The following is a 26,256-nucleotide window of genomic DNA, read 5'->3' on the forward strand; positions in this document are numbered from 1 at the left end:
TGTAACCTGTATGTAACCTGTAAGGTAAAAGGGGCTCTGCAGGTGTGACTAAGGTAAGGGTCTCTGCAGGTGGAGCAGAGAGTAACCTGGAGCCCCTTGGCAGGCCCCATGGAATAACAAGGGTCTTTATAAGTGAAAGAGGGGGGCAAGACAGCCAGAGAAGGAGACATGAGGCGGAAAGGGACCACGAGCCAAGGAAGGCAGGCAGCCTTTACAAAATACTGGCAAAGGCCAGGGATCAGGCTCACCCCCGAGCCTCCAGGAAGCCTTGATTTTAGTCGAGTGACACAGACCCATTTGGGACTTTCTGACCTCTTAGATGACAATCTTGCCACATTTCACCTAACATCACCCTTGTTTACTCTGGTCTGAAAATTATAAAGAATAAGTGCTTAATAAATGCTGGATCAAGGAAAGGACCAACGCATTTCAACATTGCTTTTATCTTGCTAGAGCCACAAGGTCCTCAGAAACATACCTGAGTAAAGAAATGACTAGGAATAACTCAAGACAAACGCGTGTGTGTGTGTGTGTGTGTGTGTGTGTGTGTGTGTGTGTGTGTGTGGTAACTACATCTGGGACAGTCAGCTAAACCTGTTCCTCTGCCTTCTCTCTCTGATTATGACCTCAGGGATTTTTGTTCTTTCTGCTGTACTGTAAATGTAAGCATTTCCTATGATTCTGCCCTCAAGTCCTGTCTAATCTCACCCTATGCTGCCCCGCCCAAAGCTATCATCCACTCCTAAGACTTGAACTGTCATTCCCATGCACTCACTCATCCCCAGCCCCTCTCTCCACAGCAACGATCTACCAGACACTTGCAACGGCCCACTGTGTTTATCCTGGATGCCCTGATAGTAAAACAAACTCCTCATGTCTAAGAATCTCACCGAAGATACAAAAAGGACACAGACATGAACCTATTCTAGAGGAACTCACAGATTACTGGGAAAGACACAAAAACAAGTAAATGGAGTATGGTGTATTAAACGCATGCAGGGCACCCTGCAGCTGGGGGGAGTACAAGTGGTACCAAGGACTGCGCAGAGTTTCCCACCTGATGGGCGGGGACAGCACATGGAGCCATCTTAGAGGAATCGACTTCTGAAAGGACCCATCTAGGCCTGAAGGCCCAGTTATCATGACACCCGATTCTAATAGGTTATAACTAGAATGGCTCTAGTAGCCACTCTCTCCTTGCCACACCTGATGCCCCCACCCTAATTCTGATTCCCATAGCCCTTCTCCACCGTTACAGTAACAGATTCCTGACACGTGTCTCCCTGGGTCCATCCTCTTACTGCAACGCATTTGCCAACTGTTTGATCATCCCGAAAGCACGGCTACGATTACCTAACTTCTTTGCTCAAAAACTCTCAATGGCAACCTGCTCCGTAGCAGATTAAGCACAGACTCCCCAACCCAACAGCAACACCCGACTTCTTTACAAGGGCCCTATTGTGCCCCTCGACCAACACACCTCATGCTTTCAGGTTTTGTCAAACTCAACTATGTACCCTGAGGTATGTTTGGACTCTTCTGTTAAAAAGCCTCAGTATTTCAAACACATGAAGAATCAAGGTTTTCCAATTCAGCTAGAAAACACTCCCAAGAACTTGGCTCTCTAATCTCAGATGAAAGGCTGAATCAACATTTCGAATTTTTTCACTTGAATTTCAAAGCACCTGGCAAAATGAAGCTTAAAAACCTCGTAACATCACCACTCCAACCAATTTTTTTTCTCCCCGATACACTCAATATTTTGGACTTATTTTTTCTCAGCTAATATTTAAGTATGTTTTTTTCTTTGAAATTTACATGGAAAAAATACTTGGAATTATTGAGGTTTTCAAAAAATATTACTACATTTACACAGGTAAAAGAAAACCATTCTGTAGACCTTGGCGGAGGGGTAGGGGGGTATGTATCCTTGGAAGTTGTGAAGAATACGTAATTGCATTCAGAATATCTAAATACAGAGGACATTTCAGAGGATTATGACTAAACAGAAGACTATTGTTCTATATTTTCATACTCCATTAATAGCAGTACGATTTCACAGTTTATGAATAATCTGCAATGGGAAGGGGCCCTTTTGCTTACCTACTATGTAGTGAAAGAAAAGCACACTTGAAATACTTAAGAAAGTGTCATTTATGCGGAGAAATCCAGAAGACATACCTGTGGTTTCTCTATTCCCGAAAGAATGTCTTGCACCCTCTTTATTTCCAACTCATACTCTGCATGGAAAAAATGGGGGAGGGGGAAGAAAAACAGTTAATACCATTAGAAGCCAGTAAGACCATCAAGTGTCTCTCCCAAGACTGTTCACAAGGGCTGTCATTCAGTCACTTACTTGCCTGCTACCATGAACTTCCGGTACCACAAACATGAGAATGAAAATCAGGAAAGAGATTCGTTGGGGCAGGGATTTCACCGTGATTGCGCTAAGTTGCCACTTTATTGATTTACACAGTCACAAGGTTGTCCAGGTGAACCCTGAGTTCCACCTAACAATTCAACTCACACCAGGGAACAGCAGGCCCTAAGGAGGAGATGGGGAGACCAGTGCAGTTAGAAGCTGAGAGCCGTGAGCGATGAGGGTGAAGAGATGGGGGTTCCATTCACGCAGGGCTGTGCAGTCAGGCTTTCGAGAGCCGTGTTCATCCTCAGTTCTGTGCACAAGCACGGGAGTGTTTAAGTGGACGGACTGACACGATATCATTTTGAATTTAAAAGGATCTGCATGGCTTCTGCATGAAGGAAGAGCAAAAGCAGAGAGACCACTCAGCACACTACTGCAGCGCTTCAGGTGAAGGGTAGAGCTGGCCGGGGCTAGGAATGGCAGTCAACATGGTGAGAAGAGGACTGGCACAGATGCTGAAGCGCTGGACAGGACAGGCATTGGTGAGGAATAAGGATCAAGGATCGAGGCTCAGCCTTCGTTTTGGGCTTGATCAACTGCATAGATGATGGTGTCTTTTAATAAGATGGGGAAAGGGGCAGGTTTGGGGGCGGGGCAAGAATTGTTGTAAGACATGAAAAGTGCTTGGAGTAGGGAGGATGGGGTGGGAAGTGTGGCTAAAAAAAAAAAGATAAATGACAGAACTTAAATTTAGGCATCTGTTCTGTTAGAAGAAACGTGTGACTATCACAACCTGCTTGATGGAATCTAATTTTCAGTTTACAGATTTAACTGTTAAACCTAATTTATAAGCTAAATGCGAGAGATAATGTGATTATCGAGACATATGTCCTTGCCCTCAAGGTAGTTCATGTCTAGTGGGAGGAAAAGGAAAGCAAACGGGCAGTGACAATGCGGTTGGTGCTGCGGTCACGGCAAGGCAAAAGACAGGAGTCTGTAAGCTCCCCAGGAGCCGCCATCTAGCTGAGCTCTGTGGACAGACAGGCATTTGGAGGTGAAGGGAGAAGCAGAACTTGGCAGTGAGAGGTCTTACACCCAGCTCGTCACAGGGCTGATCATTCTCATTGCTCAGGTCTAATCTTAGCCACCTTTTCAAAGAATCCCACCTCTACCCCCACCCCGTGAACCAGCCTCACTCCAGTCATTCTCACATCCTACTTATTTCCCATCAGTTATCAAAATCTCAAAGTTAATTCTCTTATTTATTGGTTCCCTTGTTTATTACTTGTCTTTCCTACTCAAATGCAAGCTTCAAGGAAGGCCGAGTTACTACAGGTCTGGAGTAGGCACATTTGCCTGTAAATCACCAGAATAAGTATTTTATTTAATTATTTTTATTAAAGTGGAGTTGACATTTTAATTTCAGATACATAATATAGTGATTCCACATTTATATACTTTACGAAGTATCACCACGATAAGTCTACTACCCATCTCTGTTACTGCACAAAGTTATTATATCATTATCTGCATTCCCGGTGCTGTGTATTACATCCCCGTGACTTATTTATCACTTGAAGTCTGTACCTCTTAATCCCCTTCACCTTTTCTGCCTAGATAGTAAATATTGTAAACTTTGCAGGCTAAAAGTCTTTGTTTTTATAGCCATTTAAAAATGTAACAACCATCTTTGCTTGTGGAGCATCCAGGGACAGGCCGCAGAGCGGGCTGCAGGCTGCTGAGCGCTACTTTCTGTAGGACACGCTCACCACTCAGCCCAGCGCACCCAGCACAGTTCCTTCATTATTAGAGCTCAACAGATACCGGTTGTCTAAATAAATAAACCAAGCCCATAGACCTTAAACTTTAAGATCAGTTTTGCATTTTTTCCCATTACATTGTTTAGTAGAACAGTTTACCTTTATTTTGATGAGGAAAAGAAATAAGCTGGTGGCAACATCACATTTTTTTTAAATAACAACTAAAAAAATCATTTACATTTAAAAGATCAAATGCCACACACTCATATATAATCGTATTTATGTTAAGAAATAGATAATGGGGTATACCCAAAAGTCAAAAGTGTACATACCCTTACATTTTTGGGAAGCTCCTACTAAGAAAACCATAAATACTGTGTGTATATCTTAGAAGTTAATTGTCAGTAAAAACAAGCAAACAAACTAACAAAAAGAAAACCATAAGTTGCAATAAATGAACTGGCTCAGTTATTAAAGACAAAACTTTCTCAATTCCCCATTTCCAGAATATGAAAGAGCCTACAGTTTCACACACCCACACAGCTAGATACATTCAAACAGCTAGAGGAGGTCACTGTTTCCTTCTGCCATAACGGATACACGGCAAGTGTCTTAGAAGGACAAGAAGCCAGACTCTGTCTTTGACATAATAAAGGTTTGGATGAGGTTTAGATTATCACCAATTTAACAAAGACAGAAGGGAAAACTTAAAGAGCTCTGCAAAGGAAGAATCCTCAGGATATGTACTAAAGAGAGGGCATGAAAGGAGGGGAAAAAAATCAGAGACGCCTTCCCCTAGCCAGCTTTCAAACACAGATGACAGAAGAAATGGCTATGCATTTGACATAAAAAATGAAAGAAAAAAAAAATAGGAAAGGAGGCTGGATTAGGAGGGGGGAAAAATCTGTTTAAAACTGAAAAGAATGGGTTTCAGGTAAGAGCCAGAAATACAAGTGAAAGGTCCTGACTGAGATAAGAAGAACTTCCAAAGAGGGCATGACCGTCCTTGTCTGTCTGTCTTACTGTAATAATGACACTTTCTGAGCACCTAGGTATATGCTAGTTAATGCTCCATTGTCTTGCTAATTTTTTGCCACTTCCCTTGCGAGATGGACATTCTCTGCTCCATTTTCCAGTACTAGGCAAGACTGAAGTCTATTGTACATCACAGTTATCCTCTCTGGTACTGAGCACAACATCTGCTGTTGTCTTTGTTGACAGGAAGGAAACAAATAAGGAAACTGAGGCTCAGAAAACTGATGTGTTTTCCCCAGGACCACACGCCTAGGACATGGTCCCAAAGCAAGTGGAACCGTTGACGGCATCATGAAAAACAAGGCGAGACCTGGGAGTCACAAGGGAGAGAATGTGGAGACAGAAGAGCAGAGGGTTGGGACCCGTGGGCTCTTTGATGGAGGTGGATGGGAGAAAGCGAAGGCAGCAGCACAGACCCTCTCAGTCCCATGACAGGGTTTGTGTTGTTGGCTTTTTTCCCTAACCTCTGAAAAAGCTGTCAAATTGATGCAGCAAGGGCCTTTGGATCTGGGGAAATGGAATGTAAGAAAAGGAAGAATAAGAAAATTGGGTCACAAATGGAGCCAAACAAAGGATTCTGAGACATCAAAGGTAAAAAGGGCAGGGTGTGGGGAGAGGAAAGGTAGTAACAGGAAAATCACTACCCTATTATCTCAGGAGAAATGCCGTAGCAAAGCCAGACTGGATTCATTTTCTTCTTGCAAGGTTCAAAATTGTGAATATGGAAAGAGAAGAGAAAAATGTATTCACATCACATTTATTCATTAATGCTTTTCCATTTGTGCTGCCACAGACTAAGGAAAAAAAACGTAAATAAATGCCAGGCACACGAATTGCACACACAAGAGTGAAAATAAAATCTGCTTGAGCTAAAGTGACTTACCACACATAAAGTAAACTCTGGTATGAAAGCTAACAGTCTGGTATGAAAATGCCAAATTTCACAAGTCTGCTACCTAAATAACTAAGTTAACTCACACATTGGCCTACCTCTCCTCACACAAGATTTCATTGCCTCGGAGTAGTATATGAATTATGAGCCCCCTTTTCATAAAACTGCTTTGGAGCCCTACTATACAGATGAATTTTCTACTTGCTCACATACTTTTTTATTCTCTGTCTCTCTCACACTCATATACACACATACCATATTGTGAGAGAGGAGAAAAATAATAGCTAATCCCCTCACAAAAATTAACAAAACAAAAAAGAACAGTTCGGATCATTTGCCTTTTGGATAGCTCTTATATCAAGTTAAAAAGGAAACTGTTTGTTTTTGTTTCCCCTCCCTTTAAGAAATTGGTGTGTGACAACTGAATAAGAGATTGTCCTAAAAAAGGCAGAAACGCAAGGTTCAGGTGCAAGGTGGTAGGGCAGGGTTCTCTTCCTTCGTTATCAGGCCTGCCTTCTCCCCTCTGGACTGCAGCACGTCAATTAATCCAGAGGCAAATCTTACAGCAGGCCAACTGTGCATTTTCTTCACGGACCGAAGCTGCCATAGGGTAAGCACACAGATTAAAACCCTGTTTCCACCTTCTTTAATTTTGTTTGCGCCTACCGCTGAAGTGGATGGACGTGACACCCCACCTTTTACATCGCTACCTTCTTATTAATAACATTTAAAGCCCCCCCCCCCCCCGCAGTGAAGATTGTGCTGATCAGTAAAAAGGGATTACAGGGCACTCTCTGGACAGCGCTCCAGAGAAGGGCATTTTGTTTTGCAGAGAGCAGCACATTTGGGGGTAGGTAATTTCTTGAAAAGGAGTTAAGGAAGCCTCTAGTTTCAACATGCCCCAGTGGGTTGAGAACCACCCTATTTGGAAATGCTAAAAATGGGGAACAGGTTATTCAGCTCAGGGACTTATGCCTTTCTTTCCCCTAAAAGCAAATCCCCTCCTAAGAACTAAAGCATTTTTTGCAAAGGAAAGGTTAAAATAAAAATACACAAGCAAATACATTTTCTTGTTAAAATAACAAAACAAAACAAAACAAAAAACCATACCCATAGAGGGAATATGTGTCATGTGGAATTTAAACTTTCCACAAATAATGGTTTTGATGTTTGCTCCAAAAAGAACCGTTACGTTCAAACTGTTTGAATAACTGTAAGATCTAAACTAATTAGAATATCCCCCTTTATAAACACAATTTACTTCTTTGGTTTGTTTCACATTTTTTCCTTCTTAGAAAAGAAATACAGCTAGATACTTAGCTGCTAGCTATAGAATGTATTTACGGCTGTAACAGCCCCTTCATTCCAGTGGGATGACATCAGCATTATTTCTCTGTAAACCTTCTGTCTAGTTCTCATCCACAGGGCTCATTTACAGATATGCCCGGCATAACATAATATGCTTCCTCAGATTTGCCAAGGAGCTGACTTAGCTAATCTCTTTAACAAATTATGTATAATAAACTAGGGGCGTGCAGAATATGCACCTTCTAGTCATGCCCATTCTGGGGATAACAGGCTTAAAATCAATAGCAAACACTCGATATAAAAATGAAATAGACAGAAATAAATACTTTGGGATGAAAAAGAAAAATATGACTCAATAATAACCTAGAGAGCTAGTCAGTGCCTACAAATGCTGATAAGTATGAACAGGGATGAAGGGAGACAGCTTAAGATTGCTTGTTGAATTGCTCTTCCAATCAAAACAGTAAATCAGCTATCTTCAAGTATTAGGTATGCTGGGGAAAAAAGAGGAATGAATACATACATACAAAGGTAGGATTAATTACCTAAGAACCTCCATTTAGTGATTATGATCCACAGTTGATTACGTTAATATTTAATAAAATATTAAAAATGTATAAAATCACAAGGAATAAATGTGCAAAATATAAGAGCAATGCAGTTCTTCCCGAAGATACATATTGCAAAAACATCTTTAGATGTGAATCATCCTGATGTTAAAAATGCAAAGACAAACACCTCTAGCCATTGAGCTTGTGGTCCATTTAGCTTGTGGTAAGTGGTCACTCTATTTGAAATTCTGAAAAACAGCCAAGGGAATACCAGGCTCTCAACACTAACAAGAAAGGAGCAGGCAGGTGAACATATGTTGTGGGAGGCTGCCTTCCAGGCTAGGAAAATATTTTCAAGAGCAGCTTGGATTCCACACAAATTCTGGAAGCTTAAAGAAAAAAGAGGAGAGATGAATTCCTTTTGCAGGTGGAGCGCAGGGCTGGACAGGAGGGATGGCCAGAGAATGTAAATGGCATAAGGGGGCCTGATTTCCTCTGAGCTTTTGTTGCTATTTCTGGAATTCAATAGAAAGAATGCTCTTCTTTCCTGACCCAAGATTTGAGCAAAGTCCTACCAGGAACTTCACATTCATCCACCCACAGGCAAAATGGGTCCCTTTAGGCAGAAGCTATACAGCACTCTAGGTAATAAGAGGGACAAAACAGCAGTGCTAGGTCTGGATTCGTAAGGAAAAGGGAAGGCGCCAGATATGATACCCTTGTTTACTGCCAGGTCAACTCCGAGTTTCCGTCCCAGCCACCTTCTGTGATGCCAACTAAACTAGATCCTACCTGAAATGCTAGGAGATTCTCTATTCATTTCCGTCAAATTCCCTAAGAAAAATACTTATGTTTACTTCATAAGACAAAAATCATATATGTGCATGAAACTGGACAAAAAGCAGCTAGTATTTTTAAGAACATCAAATTAAACAGGGATGAAAAACCCACAAAAACGGATAAAGTATTAGGTAGATATGCTTGCCTGGCAAGCTTGACTCTAGCACCAGTCTTTCCTTTCCTGCCTTCTGCACGTTTGAACCACTTTACTGGCTAGCTGAGCCCTAACCTGTGCCAGATATAGCTCTTTTATTTTCGGGGAAGGCTCAACTCCATGATTATGCAGCAAAAGCTGGTACCCTCCCTGGGTGTGTAACAGGAAGGCAATCGTTTTAAACACAGGATAGAACGACTTACAAAGGTAATTCAAGTTTATACATTTCTTTCTGCACTGGCATCTATAAACATTTCCACAAAATGTTTTTTCATTAAGACTTGGCATGTCACAACGAAAACTTTTCAAGTAGCACAGTCAACATTTTTGCAAGACTGTGTCAACTGACAGGCAGAATCTAGAGAGTACAATTTTGTAACACATGAAGACTGAAAGACAATTTTAATATCTATACCACCTAGACAGCAAGGTTTGAATAGTTTTTACACCCACACTTTCTTAAGCGATAGCTCATATGACTAAATTACATGCACTTGGGGATGATTATAGCCAAATAATCTACGTCTATGGCCAAAGAACCCAGTGAAACTCATCAGCTGATATGGGGATCAAATCCAGAGCTCACTTCATGTGTTCCAAATAACTCACCTCAGTCCTAGCATATGTAAAAGTCGTTACTATACACGATCCAACCTACCTCTCCCAGGAAATCTGCAAAGGTTAATGTGAGGAAAGACTCAAATGCATATGGCCGACAGGCAGGTAATGTCAATGAGTAAAAGAAGGCGGGCATATCAGGCAAAAGGGAAGGGTAAGGACTGTGGAAAACTGAAAAAGCCCTCACCCTATCTAAAGAGAACAGCTGCTATGTAGTCAATCCATTATTGATAGGCAGGATCATGGATCTAAGGTTTACAGGTATTGCTATTTTTCCAGAGAATTTGGAAATGAAAGTTTTTTTTGGAATTTCCTGATTTGTAATTATTTTTATACCTATAGAAAAGTGAAGTAGTACCATGAACACCCATATGCCATTCACCTGGAATGACCTATGGTTAACGCTTTGCTATACTTGCACGCTTGCATTTTCTCTCTATATAAACACACACACTTCTTTTCAGAACCATTTGAAAGGAAATTGTTGACCTTATGACACTTCACCCCAAAACTACAGCACGCCTTTTCCTAAGAATAAGGACCTTCTTGTTCATAGCCACAATAACATCACAACCACGAGATTTAACACTGATAGAAAAACATCTAATCTACATGCCATATTCAAATTTCCCCATATTCCAATGCCTTTGCTTTTCCCCCCAATCCAGGAGCCAAGTAAGGAACACATGTTGCATTAGTTGTCAGGTTTCATTAGTCTCCTTTAATCTAGAACAGAAATCTCCTATATTTTTTGTCTTCTAAGGTTGCTATTTTTGAAGAGTCTGGACCAGTTTTCTCACAACATATACCGCTCTCTGGATTGTGGGGCTATTTCCTCATAATTAAACTCAGGCTACAAATTTTTGGCAAGGATTCTCTACAGCCGTACTTCCCATTCCGTGACACGAGGAAGTGCGTAGGGCCAGTTTGAACCTTTTGGTGCTGCTTAGCACTTAAGACCACTGGTTGCAGTGTTCTGTAACATACTTCTCTGTTGTCAGAGTACCTTCTCTCCCTTTCGCCTCGCGGTAATAGTAAACAGTGATGATCTTTGCCAGAAGATACTATTATAGTACTGGTTGCAAGGTGGTGATGTTCCTAATTCTATCATTCCTTCTATGTTAACCAGTCCTTCTCCCACTTTATTAACTCATGGATTTTCATTTTTAAGTTCAATAAAATTTGTAATACTCCAGTCCGTCATTCTCTGGGATGCTAACATAGTCCCAAATGTAGCCATTGAGAAGCCCTTTAAGTTGTTTTCTGTGCCCCTTTGTCTACTTCCTTGAGACTTCTATTTTAAACAGCCGTTAAATATTCTGGTTTAAGATAACTTGGCCAACAGTGAGAAGATGTGCAGCCCACGGGTGAGAGATTTTAGTAACATACAGTAGAATTTATCCAAAATTTTTGGATTTGTCAAAGCCACAATTACCCAAGGATTTTCTTATTTAAGTATGACTAGAGGAAAACAAAACATCTAAATAGTTCTGGTTTCTATATCTTTTAGAAATTAAAAGTTAAAACAAAGCAAACCAATAACCCAAGAGCCATCTTAAATGACATTTTAAAACATAGCAAACCTGAACTCTAGAAACTTAAACATGAACCATGGTAAACTTTAAGTAGAAAAACATAAAACACATTTGGCTCTTCTTGGATTGTGTAATTTCTGCTCACAATTTAATCTGGCCATGTTTCATTTCTTATTCTTCCTAATCAACATTTCTCTTTTAAAAAACAACAACAGATAATCAAAAGAGACAGCACCATCTGCTGCTCCAATCCAGAAAAGAAAATGGACTGTATGCTAAATGCATCAAACTGAGAAATAAACTAAAATGAAAAGTTAAATTGGGCCACCGAGCAGGAAATGTTTACATGGAGATGCTATCTATGAGAGATTTTTCTCCAGAATTGGGACCACTCTCTGAGGACCAGAAGCCCTCTACTCTCTTAAAGTTTTTTCATTTTATTCTCCTAAATATCTGTGGTAGAACAGACATCCCACAAAGCCAGAGTAAAAGTGAAAGAAGTCATGAGCTGTTTTCAAGCAAACTATATCACAGTCATATGCACTGATCTTGCTGTCTCATTCAAAGCCTTTTATAAAACTAAATTATTTGGAATTTAAATTACTCAGTTTTCTGCATAAAATAAAGGACTCTTTTGAGCCATGTAGTTGGCATCTCTGTTGTCCAAATGGGCTGCCCATGTTGTTCAAAATATGACAGTCATAGGTCTGAAGTCTTTGCGTGTGTATTTTAAAAATGCAGTTACCAGCTCTATACCTTACCAGCCACATTTCAAAGTCTGCAGGTGACAAATCAGTCTCACCTGGTCTCATTCTCCTAACAGCTGAGGTACACAACCACTGGGCTAAGGCAAGCTCATGGCGGGGTAAGAACAGGAACATGAGCAAAAGCAGCCATTCAGATCATGAACCAAACTGGACAAGAAATAAAAATGCACAAGAGAAAGTATCAAAGATGGCAAAGGAAAAAATAGAAGAGATGCGCCCCCTGCCAAGGGAGGAATGAATGACAGATAAAAAGATTCAAAATATGGCTCTTAGCAGTTACATTGACAACTTCTCATCTAGGTAACTGACTCTTAAAATAATCTTAGAGATTATAACGATAACATTTATATTATGAAAATAAAATGTAGAAGAATAATCTGTGACAGACAAAGCTGAAGTGACCCAAAGGTGGAAGAACTATACAAAGTGTATACACACAAGCCTTTCCCTCCCGTCCTGGTCTGGCTGACTCTTCTCAGCCTTCGTGCCTCTCATGGGAGACGGATCCTTCCAGGCCGGGTTGCCTCTATCACCCACATGAAACGGTGCTCTTTGTAGGATCTCCCCTAATAGCCCATCCTCTTCTCTATATTTAAGTATTTATCCCACTGCATGTTCCTGTTCACATCCTCCACCTCTCCCCAAATGCTCAAGGTCGGCTTCAGGAGTACAGAAATCGTGTTTGTGCTGAGGGTCTTTGATTTCCCAGTGCCAAGCGCAATGCTCGGCACTGGAACATTTACTGGGTCAATGACGGAATCATTGCTCAGAGAAACACTACCCACAAACGTACACATTTTGCTTTCATGTTCTGAATATGACCAGAACACGATCGACACCGTGGTGGAGAGAGTTATAAGGCAAGACACCTGGATTGATCACAATACTACATTTCAAACACATGATGATAAAACTGTGTTCAAAATCTATAGATCTATGTTTTGCGTAGGAAACCAGTATATACGTAAAATAAATAAATTCAGTAAGAATCCTAACTTTGGTGTGGATTAGAAGTATTTCTGCAGCCAAAGCTAACAGTCTGCCTTGCAAAAACTCAGTAAAGACATCACACTTGCTGTGATGATAAAAATGCAACTAGTAAGCACGTTACTAATTAAGCAATTGAGAATTCCTGATCTTACTCTGGACAGTATCCTGGAGAAAATGGAGCATTTTTACCTACTAGTGGTTACTTTTTAATGCGCCCCGTACTAATCTTATTTTAGAACATGAAATCAGAATGCACAAAGTTGTTTTTAGAGGCTAAAACGCCTTGCTTTTGTTTAGCCAAGTTACTGGTAGCTGTTTTCCAGCTTTCCTGTTCCACAATAGGTTTTTTGTGTGCACAAATCATGCATCTCTAAAGAACCATTTGAGATGACTCTATTATGCCTTGTTAGCAATTAATTACTCAGCCAAGTAGGAAAGTTTGACCTGCAATAGTATTTGCAAGTGTCCCTTTTTGCAATCCTAATTCATACTTCCAATTGCCCTGACTACCCTTTCTCCTTTCTGCCGTGGAGGATGTGACCGTCTGTTGCCTTTCTTCCCATAATTAACAGTCCTCCAACTGCAACCCCACTGAACGAAAAGGTCAGCATTTTCCATTGAGGAATCTCATTCTCTGCATCGCTCTCTATCCCAGGCCCACAAAGTCCTACTTGGCTCCATTGGGGACGCAGTCTTTATGGCTCGCCACCTGTGTAACCAGCAGGCTACTAGCAGTTTGGTGCTCTGAGAGAAACACTGCCATTGGCCCCAACTTTAACTTCCAAGCAAGAGTCTATTGACTCTTGAGCAAAAGATTCATATAGATTTCTTTGATCCTGCTGGCAATAAGCAATTCAACTCACTCATTCCTGCTGAAACTTTCCCAATAAACTCCCAAACAATCCTCTACAAGGAACAGTTGAACAAAAAGATGTTCTAAGAGATAGAAACCGGAATAGAAATAGAAACAGTTCCATCTTATTCCTCGGCAGTAAAGGAAGTTATCTTTTCACTTGCAAATTCACTGTAAGGAATGAAAACAGGTGAATTTCAGGTTTTAAAGAAGGAAGGTATGATTTTTTTTTTATTAATGTGTCCATTACGACACGATTTTATTGAAATATTTTGAATACCCAGAGCAATTCAAAGAATTATAAACTATAAGAATATCATTTATCATTAGGTAGCCTCTAAAAATCCATGTATTGAAGCCCGAATCCCCTCAGAATCTGACTGTCTTTCATAAGGTCTTTTCAGAGGTAATTAAGTTAAAATGAGGTCATCAGGGTGGGCCTAGCCCAATATGACTAATTTATTTTTTAAAAGGATGAAATTTGGGCACAGACACATACAGAGGGAAGATGATGTGAAGACACAGGGAAAAGACAGCGATTTACATACAGGTCAAGGAGAGAGACCTGGAATGGATCCTTCCCTCACAGCCCTCAGAAGGAACCGAACCTGCAGACACTTTGATCCCAGACTTCTGGTCTCCAGAACTGTGAGACAATAAATATGTGTTTAAGCCATGCAGCTTATGGTACTTTGTTATAGCAGCCCTAGTAATCTAATACGTGTATCATACATATGCAAATATATATTTGGTTATTATTTTACCCGTTTACTAGATATGGATCCTGCAAACTGAAGGCTTTAAGAATTTGGTCAAGATCACATGGGCAAATCTAAAAGAACCCAGTATTTACCCGAAGGCTTCTGATTCCCACTCTATTTATTTTTGGAGGACTTTGAAAACCTTCTCTCATCCTGCCATCTCCTATGTCTAAGAGGAACAAGGAAAGGGTGAGGAGAACAATTTTATTTATGAGAGATAAACAAATCTATCAGCTTGAAGGGCTAGCTAGATCACTTGGTTCAGTACAAAATAATTACACTGGAAGTTAAAATGTGTTTATACTACTGCTTCCCTAAGAGGTCGTATCCAATTACAGAAGGCCAATTTAGAAGTACAAAAAGAAGCTACTGAAAATCATTTGAAAAGCTGATCCAAAAAAAGACCGTTTCCTATGATAATTCTACAGACTATTTTGTGCCAATGCATCAGTAACACAATTTCTCCTCCCGCCCCACGTATAGAAATATATCATTCAGGATGTTTTGAGACTAGAACACTATTATGCAGTAATTGTTTCCAAAACACATGTTATGGTATTTTTGCAGCTGACTGTGGCTTCAGAGAAGCAGCACATTGATAGTTCCAAAAGAACAGAGACTATGTTGGCCCATAATCTACAGCTGTTTGCTGTGCGGCACCACCTGAAATATCTGTGTGTTGTTTTCTTCCCCGTCAGCTAGGACAGAGTGTATCCACACTACTCAACTTATTTATGGCTCCAGCTGTTTTGCTATATTTTCAGACACTCCGCATTCGCTCGAAGTAGAGCAGCCATTTTTCTGAAGTCTTTCAGGAAGAATGAAGAAGTGCTTGTCTGTAGAGTGGACACCAATTCTGTCCTTAGATAAACTAACATCCACTCAAGTCTAAATCAATATCTTTGTATTGGTAGAATGAAGTTCCTAATTTGACCTTCTTAATAGCCACTGAGCAAAAGTCTCACAAATATGTTCCTTTGTGGAGGAAACAGCAATCTACCAAAGAATGTGTGGCCCAGGGCTGTGTTTCTAAGGAGGCTAACAGTTGCTCTGTGCGCCCTGAAGGCCCTCAGAGAAGAGGGCCTGGAGGGTGGGGGCTGTGATTAGGTAGCAGAGCAGGTGAAGGCAGCTGGTCTAGGTGACTTGTCTGGCAGCATGCACGACACAGGACTTTCTAACAGAATGGACACAGAAAGAGCTGAGGAAACTGATTCAAGAGTTTCGTTAAAGCAGCAAGGGGTTGAACTATTTAGTTGTAATTACTGTGCACTAGTCTTCAACGTAATGAAATTACACTGCATCATTAGTATTACTGCGAACTAGTCTTCATTTCAATATTTGGAATGAAATGTAAGTCTTATTCTCTCTTCCGCATCTACTGAGATTCTCGTAAGTATATTATTAAATAGTGGTTACTAAAACACAATTGAGTAAGAATATGCATGACCAGAATTATAAATGATGCCATCTGAGTGAGTGGCCACTCACCACGTACAACAATTAGAGTGTCACATTTGACCAATGGTATATTCCAGCAGGATAAAGTGAAATAAACTAGAGAAAAGGCAAATCGGCTTTGTACAGATTGGGGTTTATAGCTACCTAAGATTGTGAAATTATAAGCATTCCATCTGCTCACCAGCTGTGGTCCCTAATCCTCTTTAATAACTTCAGCCTGCATGACTCCATGAGAATCCCGGCTTCTTCCAAATTTCACTTTACATTAGTTGCCAGGATTGATTTTTAGACACCAGTCTCCAGTAAAAGCAGCATAAAGTTGATTTCACTGGCAGGTGTTAATTTTCAGACGAGTGAAAGGAAGTGGGGAGGGAGACTAAGAATGGGAAGAAAGAAGTTAAAGAGGTTCCAATATCATCATATTGAGGTTTTAGGATTCTATTGTCTCTAGCAAAATCCAAAGGCTCAAATAAAGAACATTCACCTGAAATGTGAAATTAAAAATTCCTGAAAACAAATTATGTCAAGTGTGTCTAGAATGAGGTTATGTCTTCTGCAGTCGTCAGTCCTTTTCCCCACTGTAATCCACAACCTCTGCCTTTTAGTCACCAACCAGACACAGCGTCCTGGTGCTGTGAACTGTTCCCCATTGTCACAGAGCTCAGCCACTTTTTCCTTAAGGTACTTAAGAGGCAGTTTCTAGGTAGGTTCCATACAGGTGGTCACGATAGGTGAGGTCAGCAGTAGAAAAGATGTTCTACCAAAAAAAATACCCAAATTTTATTCAAGTTACAAGCAGGACTCATGGAACTATGTTTTTTTACTTTTAAACTCTGAAATATCTTTCCATTCCCCCACCCCACTCTCATATAGTCGTTATGTAGAAAGAGAAAAAATGATTCCTTTAGGACTCTTGAGCTTGATGACAACATGATTTCCAAGCAATCACAGGCTTATAATATCTCCTGTATCATATCTTTATAATATTTCTAGTTCAGACTGCTGAAATCTTTTGAGAAAACACTGGAATCAGAGGTCTCTGCTTAAACCTAGTGGTGATCTGGACCCAAGGGACAATATCCTAACGGCTAGGATTGGTTTCCTATTCAGATGTCTTCTAGTAGCAGAACAGTCTTACCTCCTAGGCTACATATCACATAGACTTCCTTTCCTAGAATGCTATTATTAAAGTGCTCTCTGAGCTAAGAAGGTGGAGTCCATCCTTATTTCAATATACTATCTGGTGGAGAAATGCTTTCATATGTAGAAGGAGTCTCCATTACAAGTTCTCAAAGTAGAACCTGTTGTTCTCTCATTCTGTTAACACTTGGAAGGCGATGAATCCCCATTTTTATTTCGAGCACAGATGAAGTTTAGTTAACTTAAGAACTCCCTCCTAAGAACATGGTGGATGACCAGTGGATGTGGCCCTGACTGAAAAAGCCAAGAGGGGACAACAAGCCAACAGTCCCCTGTGCCAGTACAAAGGGGTCAGAAAGTCAGGTTCCACGACATTTCCCTACAATCAGAAAAGAATATGCTCAGTCATCTTTCAACCGAATAAGAGCATAGAAACTACTCTGAATGCCAAAAGTGCTGAGTAATACAAAAGTTATTTTATGATTTTTTTTAAAGATGCTTTAATAAAAGTGCTGTTGTCTGAAAAACATCCCCAAAGTATAGGAGAAATCAATAGTTTAAAACAAAAGGTAGAATCAGTTTCCATATTAAAATCCTGTTTTAGTAGCCGAAAACGTTTTTATTGCCATGCAGTCAAGAGTACCTGAGTGAAGTTTTAATTCCTGTAAATTACATGAAACTCAATGTGAATTAGACAGCGGAAAATATGAAGTCCAGGGTCTAAGAGTGAGAGCTAAAGGTAGCAGAAATAATAACGACTGCCAAAAGGGACGCTACAATGACCAAAAGAGGCTAATTCTTACTGACTAAAAATGGGGGTAGCAGTGATGACAGTTTATTACATTTATTGGACTTCAGTTAGAGGGAAAGGCCTTGATCTGTGGGGACAAAATAGGCTTATCATAAAATTCTTACCTGGCTGTTCAGTTTCTCAAAAAAGCATTTTTGTGCTATGTGCTATGCAATTCTGGCATACAAACCCCACAATAAACTATCTGGCAACTCTTTCCGACTGCAATTGGAATTCTGCATTTTAACCCAAGCCTTATAAAATGAAAATTTTAAATAAAAAACAAAATTCAGCAACTCTTATCTAAAAAAGATGTTTGGAAGTCCCTTTGAATGAGCTCTGCACTTGAACTTCTGACTCCAATCTGTTTCCAACACATTCAAGGGGTGAATTCTGGTGGGAAAATATAGACAACATACTCATGCATGAACAAACGTGATGAAGTTAGCTAGTGGTGAGTGCCATGAAGCATGGTTTTTAAAGGTGATGTGATGGAATGGTTGGGGAAGGCGTTTCTGACTCTGAAGCATTTGGGCTACTCTAGGAAGGATGAGGAGCGAGAGGGCTTCAGAGGCAGAGGAAACAGAAAGAGAAAAGCCCCTTGGGCCGGAAAGGCCTGGGATGTTAGAACACTGCAAAGGAAGCCCATGTGTCTAGAGGCCAAAGAGCTGGAGCAGGGCTGGAAGGAGCTGAGACAGCAGCCAGTGGATGCAGAATGCTGAAAGCTGGGTAGAACCTGCACTTTATACTGTTGGAAAGGAAAACACAGAGGGTTTTAACAAGATCCCCTGGCTGTTGTGTGGAGAATTAACTGTAAGGGAACCAAAGTTAAAGCAAAGGAAATAGCTCAGGGAATAAAATCTCTATGAAAGTGCGTGCGCGCACGCACACACACACACACACATACAGAGAGAGAGAGAGAGAGAGAGAGAGAGAGATTAAGAAACACTGTATAAGAAAAAGTTCTGTACCTTCTCAATTTTGCTGTGAACCTAAAATTGCTCTAATAAAAAAGATTTAAAAAAACATAAGCACTACACTAATACTGGAAATTTAGGAAGAGAGTCACATTTAATGAAATATGTTTTTGATACACAGAAACTTACTTGTTTCACAATAATCAATGTGATTTTCTAGACCTATAGAAAAGCAAAGACCTGGAGTTTACTTGCTGCACAATCTAAAGAACCCAGAACAGGAAGAAAGTTGTGAATCACAAAATGCACACTTCATTGTAGTCTGAAGTTATCCTTGTTTTGGATGCTGATCAAAGATATACTGTAGTGTAGACTGTAACATCATTCTAGACAGCAGGTAATACCAAAAACATTAAGTCATATTCTCTACATTTAAGATTTCAACATATTTCCATAAATGTTGTGGCTCACCAAAAAAAAAAAAAAAAAAAAAATTCTAAGTGGAAAACGTATTTCAGTCTCTAGAGCTGTCCTCAAATAGTAAAACAATTTACCAGACATACTTAAATAGTTGCTCCCAAAGTCCTTTATTTTTCTCATTTAAAACTGGTTCCAAAAGGAACTGGCAGGGCATAGTATATGCTGTAAGTGATTGATACTATTATGGAAAAAAACACGTAAGATGCTAAAACTAAAAGCTCATGACGACCGTATGCGTTAAAGTTAAATGGCTTAGACAGACTTAATGTTTTAAATTCACTGAAAATAAGATCGGAGAAGCTATTCTAGAGAAGTAACATAGTGTGATCCCCTCACACTATGAGTTGAGTTTTGTACCTCAACTTCATTACAGGTTCTCTTCCCCCTTAGTAAGGTCCTAGCAATACTGCAAGAGTTGACTATATGACTGAACTGGCACACCTGATACAGCTTGAATCTGGCTACTGGGAAGACTGACCCGCTGGACTGGCACTTTATCCTCCATTTCTCAATTTCCCGTTTACATACTTATCATGGCATCTGTACCTGCTGCCTTCTGTCCTGTATCATCTTGTATCATTTTTTTAAAAATAAATTTTATTGGGGAATGTTGGGGAACAGTGCGTTTCTCCAGGGCCCATCAGCTCCAAGTCATTGTCCTTCAATCTAGTTGTGGACAGCGCAGCTCAGCTCCAAGAGCTCGCGCTCTAACCAACTGAGCCATCCAGGCGCCCATCTGGAAGCTCAGGGGCAGCTCATTGTCTTCAATCTAGTTGAGGAGGGTGCATCTCACTGGCCCATGTGGGAATCGAACCAGCAACCCTGTTGTTCAGAGCTCCTGCTCTAACCAACTGAGCCATCCAGCTGCCCTCATCTTGTATCATCTTGGTTCATACTGTATAATTCAGCTGAGTTCTGATGTATGGCCAAACTTTTCTGTCCCCTTTATTTTCTTTCTTCATTTACACATTCTGGGCTTTGTACCTCAACTTCATTACTCTCATCAACTTCATGTCTTATGACTCCTTATAACTCTGTAATTACAGTCCAAGGAAACTTTTGACACCCACAGCAGATACAGAGTTCTGACTACTTTGTTCATCCAAGCAATGATTTGTTGACGTTTAAACTATAAAGTTACATATAGTTAACTTTGAAACATATTTCCTACCAAGTTTCATAGAATCATAGAATTCTGGAGGAGGAAGAATTAAACTGATTTCAAGTCCTATGTGTATGTAGCTATACTGTTTTTCTATTTTAGGCAAAACACCCACCCAAGGGTAAAGAAAAAAAATCTGTAAGACACCATTTCATTACATCTGGCAATAATTATTAAAAACATAGCAAAGCAGATAACAAGGCTTTAGAATTTATCATCCTATGACACCTTGGGGTCAATATACCTCATCTGCAAAATTAAACCAATCATTGGACCCCATCTAGATAACAGCCATCAAGGAAAGGACATATATAATCAATCTATAGCATTAGCTACCCAGTCATCAAGCATTAGCTTTTATGGAATTTTCTTTTAGTATTTCTATAACAATTAACTAGTCATTATAGAATCATTTGATTCATTAAGAATTAATTATTTTGAAAGGTTTCTGAGTCTTATCTCATGCTAGGGGAAAACTATCTTAGTTTCCTTTTTGAAGAAATATGTTACAAATTAGATGGGTTCCTTTCACTTCTTCTTGGAAAATGCCATTAACTCTATTATTCGTCTCTTAAAAGGAATTACACAGATCTTGGTATTCCATTATATATGTCCTGAAAACACATATCCATCATTTTACATGTGCATACACACACAAATCCACGAGACAACTCAATTCTATTTCCAGAATTAAAGTGAACGATTGATACAGCATTCAGCAGACTTGCCTCAATTACCCGAATTTACTGTGTAGAGATTTCCCTGATGGGAACTGCCACCATAAGGAGAGGAGATACCGTGTTTCCCCGAAAATAAGACCTAGCCAGACAATCAGTTCTAATGCATCTTTTGGAGCAAAAATTAATATAAGACCCAGTATTATATTATATTATACCCAGTCTTATATTATAGTAAAATAAGACCGGGTGTTATGTTATGTTATATAAGACCTGGTCTTATATTATAGTAAAATAAGGCCAGGTCTTATATTAATTTTTGCTCCAAAAGACACATTAGAGCTGATTGTCCAGCTATGTCTTATTTTCGGAGAAACACGGTAGCTCTGCTAAATGACTACTGGCTCGTGTTACTAGAGACAGGTACTCGGTGCTGCTACTATACATTTATATTAACTGTAACTCACTGAAAAGCCTGTGGTGGATGCAGGGTAGTGGGCTGGCTCTGGCCAGGTTTCTACACTGGGGACACTGGAAGTAGCCAGTGGTAGGCTGATGATGGTCCCCAACCCCTGAAACCTGTGAATGTTATCTTAGATGGCCAAGTCTTTGGAGATGCGATTAAGAATTCTGAGATGGGAAAATGATCCTGGATTATCTGAGTAGCCTGACACAAAATCACAGGTATTCTTATAATAAGAAGGTAGATTTGACATGCACAAAGGAGAAAGCAGTGTAAAGATGGAGCACACAGAGATTTGAAGTTGCTGGTCTTGAAGATGGAATGATGCAGCCACAAGCAAAGGCTGGAAGAAGTAAGGAACAGATTCTTCCCTAGAGCTCTGGAGGGAACTCAATCCTGTCAACACCTTGATTCCAGCCCAGGGACACTGATTTTGGACTTCTGACCCCCCAAAATTATATTCTCCAGATTCTCTCCAGAACTGTGAAAGAATAACTTTCTGTTGTTTAAATCACTGACTCTGTGGCAATTTGTTAGTCACAGGAAACCAATATCACAGCCTATCAGAGGCACGCTCCATTGTGCTAACCTCCTCATGGGCAGCAGTGATACCAATATTAGAGACAGCAAGAAAAGTCAAGCCAAATTAAATGAACTGAGTTCATTCTATGTGCCAGAACTGTGCTATAGTTTGTCACAAATTTTTATTTTTAACTCATTCTCCTACTAATACATAACTGAAATTTTTACTGAATTTTTCGGTTCTGACAACATGTGACTAGGTCACCACACTATATCATCCCAAATTTAGCACAGGGATAATAAGATTGAGAATACAGACATTTATCCCTGCTCAACTGCAGTTTTCTAGTCACAGAAATTAATGCCGGTCTTTTTCTTTCAATTTTGTTTTTTTTCCATCTTGTGCATTAAAATGATTCAAAAATGCTTAGGGAACATCTGCTCAGAACAGTGTAACAGAAAAACAGATAATATGCTTTCCAATAAGCCTGATGAGAGAATGTTCTTTTGGTAGCAGATACCATGTACAGCATCCATTAATCTAGGCCTGGAAATATTCCCTGAAGACAAATGAAATAGGATAAAACTGAAAAAATTACACACAAGGGTGTCCACTAAATATCCAATTCTCAAATGCCTCAAATTTCTATTTTTTTAAAAAAGTAATTTTCCAGGAAGAAAACTACCACCTAAATAAAGTATAATTAACATAATTACCACCTGTCTAGGGATGGTTTATTTTCCGTTTTGGTGTCTCATTCATCTCATTCACCAACATTAATCAAGAGGACTCTAGCCGTCATTTCAGGTAAACATCTTGGATACTGTGACCTTATTCCATTTTATTCCTTGGTAACTTTATAAAACCCTATGGCTTACCTTACACAGATAACTAACTGATCCACTGGTTCCCAAAAATATCACTTTTGATATGCTGCCTGCAGAAATAACCCCTCAGTGAATGAATCATCTGTCCCTGGTGTTCACTGTTTTCTCTTATTCTTTCCTAACATTGAAAGGGGGAACATTATCTCTGGCATAGCAACCGGTGAAAAACAGAGATGTACATTGTATAGATACTTTTCAATATCAATCACACTGGGGGTCTTGAATATTAGATTGAATCATATAAAATGTCTAATATTCAACTGTTCTGACCTAAAAAAAACCCAAAACAGTAGTTTTCCATTGGACCTACTTGATTTTATGAATTAACCTTACAGGTAATTTCTGAGCATCATTGAAAGTTTCAGGTTTCCTTATACACCAAATTTTTATCAGAGCTATTATGAACAATAATCTGGATAAACCTCCCTTTTGCTCTTATTCAGGGCCGGTTACCAGCTGGTAAGGAGATTACTGAAGGTAAACATGGACAAAAGGGGTGAGCAGGAAGGAACTGGAAAACAGAGGACACAGATAATTACCAAAGAGGACACAGATAATTACCAAGTGGATTATGTTCCTTTACAGAAGTGCCATGAACTTACCAGAAGTACTGTCTTTTTCCTCAGATGTGCTCAATGAGCTTGTAACAGTTTTAAAGTAAGAGCAAGTCTTGAACCTTTTCTCTTCAAAAGCTATGATAAAAATCTACTACTAAACACATTCTTGTCATCTACCATTTCCTACTTCCTTTCCCACTCCAAAAAGCAAAACAAAATAAAAATATCTCAGTAGCAAATGAATGAATAAAAAATTCTGGATTTGAAAAGTCCATTCATAGTATTAGCAATGATAAATACGGCAGATCATGGAAATCAGGTATACAGAGTGCAGGGGGTGGGGGAGAGATGTCACAGAATTTAAAAATATAAAGAATAAAAAAAAGTATAAAATAGGAGAAAAGGGGAAGAATGGGTGCGAATCCTAATTTCTGGGTACAAAACATCCCACACACCAAAGAAAACATCCCATACACCAAAGTTCTGAAACCTTATGTACAGAGGCTAATGTATAAAAATATTATTTTCTTTCCCAAACTATGTGTAGTATGACCACAGAATGGTAACCAACTGGCCCTGAAATTATTTAAAAAGATATGATGGAGAAAACAGACATGTATGCTCCACAGAAGCAGGCAAATCAGTAGGAGTCTTGCAGATTCTATACTGCATGTATCTTTCCTACCTAAAAGACAGGCTTTCTTTTGTAAGATACTAATGCATTAGTGCCTTATCAAACTTCAAAGACAGGTCTGCCCTTATGCATGATACGCTAGATGGTGCTGAGTCCACTAAATCCAAATACTGAAATCTATGGAGAACAATACTTCACAAACATGGTCATCTTCAATGAAATCAAAATACAGTTTCAAATTAAAAAGAGTCTGTAATCAAATTCAAGCCATCCTCTGATGGATTATAGTGTAAGTAAATAATATTAACAATGTCAACTGTTTCAAGAGATCGAAACAAACAAACAAAAAAACGATAGCTGAAGAATTAATGCACCAATAACCATTTTTCACTTAAGTAACACTTGATTTTTAACCCGAGTTTCCAAGAGATGCTGATATCTTACGGAGTTCCTTGGAGCAACATTCCACCAAAAGATAAATCTTCCTGAAAGACTAAATATTATTTTTTTAATGTACTTGGCAAGATACTTAAATAGTTTTAAGGAACTCAGTGAACTTAAAATATGGCATTTTCTCCATCCCTCTTGGTTTTAAGGATCTTACCGTTCCACATAATAATTTGTGTCTTTTCAAATAATAGGGGAAAAGAGGTCGATGTAAGTTCACCATGAGAATTAAGGGTAGCAGTAACAAATGCATTTCTGAAATTTGTAAAACATTCTTGGTAGACCTAGTTCTTTCCTCTCAGTTTCTCATGTTGCTCTGATAGGGTGTTCTACTAAGTGTAGAAAGCAGAGCTTGGGCATATACTAGAAATGCCATCAATGTTCCTTTTTGTTATGTGTAAAGTTAAAGAGTGAACTTCCTTTTTTCTCTTCAGAAAGAACTGACTGCTATTGAAAGTAACCTCTGTTTGTAAAAGGACCTAAAAATAATCATGGCATCTTCAATAAAAAGAGCCTGCTTTAAACAAAAGCACACTAACCCAAGGGTAAAGGTAAATCCCTTTCCTATTCGTAATGTTTAACTAAAAACAAAAAAGGGGAAAGAATTTATAAATTTCCAGTGTTTAAGCATATCAAACTCTAACACATCACTTTAACAACTACAGATCAAAAACCCAATACCTCACTAGTGTGTACTGCTAACCCCTTTCAAAACTCTACATGACTTCATTTTTAATTAGCTTATCAAATCAACTGTCAGTGGACGCTCTAATCCAGCACAAGAGGAAGCCCTAAGTGTTGGGAAAGTCCAAATAGGAAGAGGAAGAGATTTATTTACATAGAGATTAGCTCAAAGTGGAACCGCCACCAAAAGGGCTCATGGACCCCTGTAGGCAAGAAGGCTTTCCCCTCCCCACCCCATTCCTCTCTCTGGAAAATGTCAACCTAGTGGGAGGAATGGAATATATAGAAATGGAACATGAAACCTCTCTTATTTTCAGCCTCTTGATTTTTCCAAATTATCTTTATTCCACAGTCCATCTAATCTCCCCTGTCCACTGTTTGCTCCTTTCATTCTACTTGTTTTTCTCTTTTGCCACTTCCTTTTATTTCAGTGTGCCATTCCTCTGAGACCCTTCTCATTTCTTTCCCGCCTCCTTATTTTCCAGTCTCCCTGAACCATCACAATTCCCTTTTGTGCTTGGAGCAAATCATCCCCACCACGATCACCTAGTCTTTCCTGTCCTTTTCTAAGCACACCACCTACATGGAAAGCCCCATTCTTCTGATGCAGTTGGAAAGAAGCAGATATGATGAGGAAGGGAGTTTTAAAAATGTAAATTCTACACCAGAGAAAAAAAGAACTTCTATAGTCATCTACAGGGACACTTATACTCTTTACTTTGTAAACTGTAAATCACAAACAATGAACTACTATCACTATTGTTTCCAATGGGCCTTCCCATTTCACACTTGTGTTCGCCATTAAATTTATAATAGAATTTCAAGGTCTTATTACAGCACCAAAAATTGTAACAGGATAATATAGTCTGCTATACTGTAGTGTGTTTGGTTAGGCAAATTAAATTTAAAATAAAAGCCAAGGCTGGTCATCTGGTTCATTCAACACCCTGCCTCTACATATAGCAGTTATATGTAGGGATCCTAAAGGACCGTTTCCCCAGAAGGAAG

The 26,256-nt window shown here is 39.5% G+C and overlaps 1 protein-coding gene across 2 annotated transcripts in view; it reads right to left on the reverse strand.

Annotated features, from left to right (window-relative positions):
* The window catches only part of FNDC3B (fibronectin type III domain containing 3B), a 320,537-nt gene that overhangs the window by 94,906 nt on the left and 199,375 nt on the right, over nucleotides 1-26,256 (reverse strand). For both annotated transcript variants that reach the window (XM_033130828.1, XM_033130837.1), the window contains exon 7: nucleotides 2,182-2,240. In XM_033130828.1, coding sequence (XP_032986719.1) covers nucleotides 2,182-2,240 — 59 coding nt within the window. The remainder of the gene's footprint in view (nucleotides 1-2,181; nucleotides 2,241-26,256) is intronic.

The sequence above is a fragment of the Rhinolophus ferrumequinum genome, chromosome 2, assembly GCF_004115265.2.
Source record: "Rhinolophus ferrumequinum isolate MPI-CBG mRhiFer1 chromosome 2, mRhiFer1_v1.p, whole genome shotgun sequence".
In the NCBI taxonomy this organism is placed as follows: Eukaryota; Metazoa; Chordata; class Mammalia; order Chiroptera; family Rhinolophidae; genus Rhinolophus; species Rhinolophus ferrumequinum.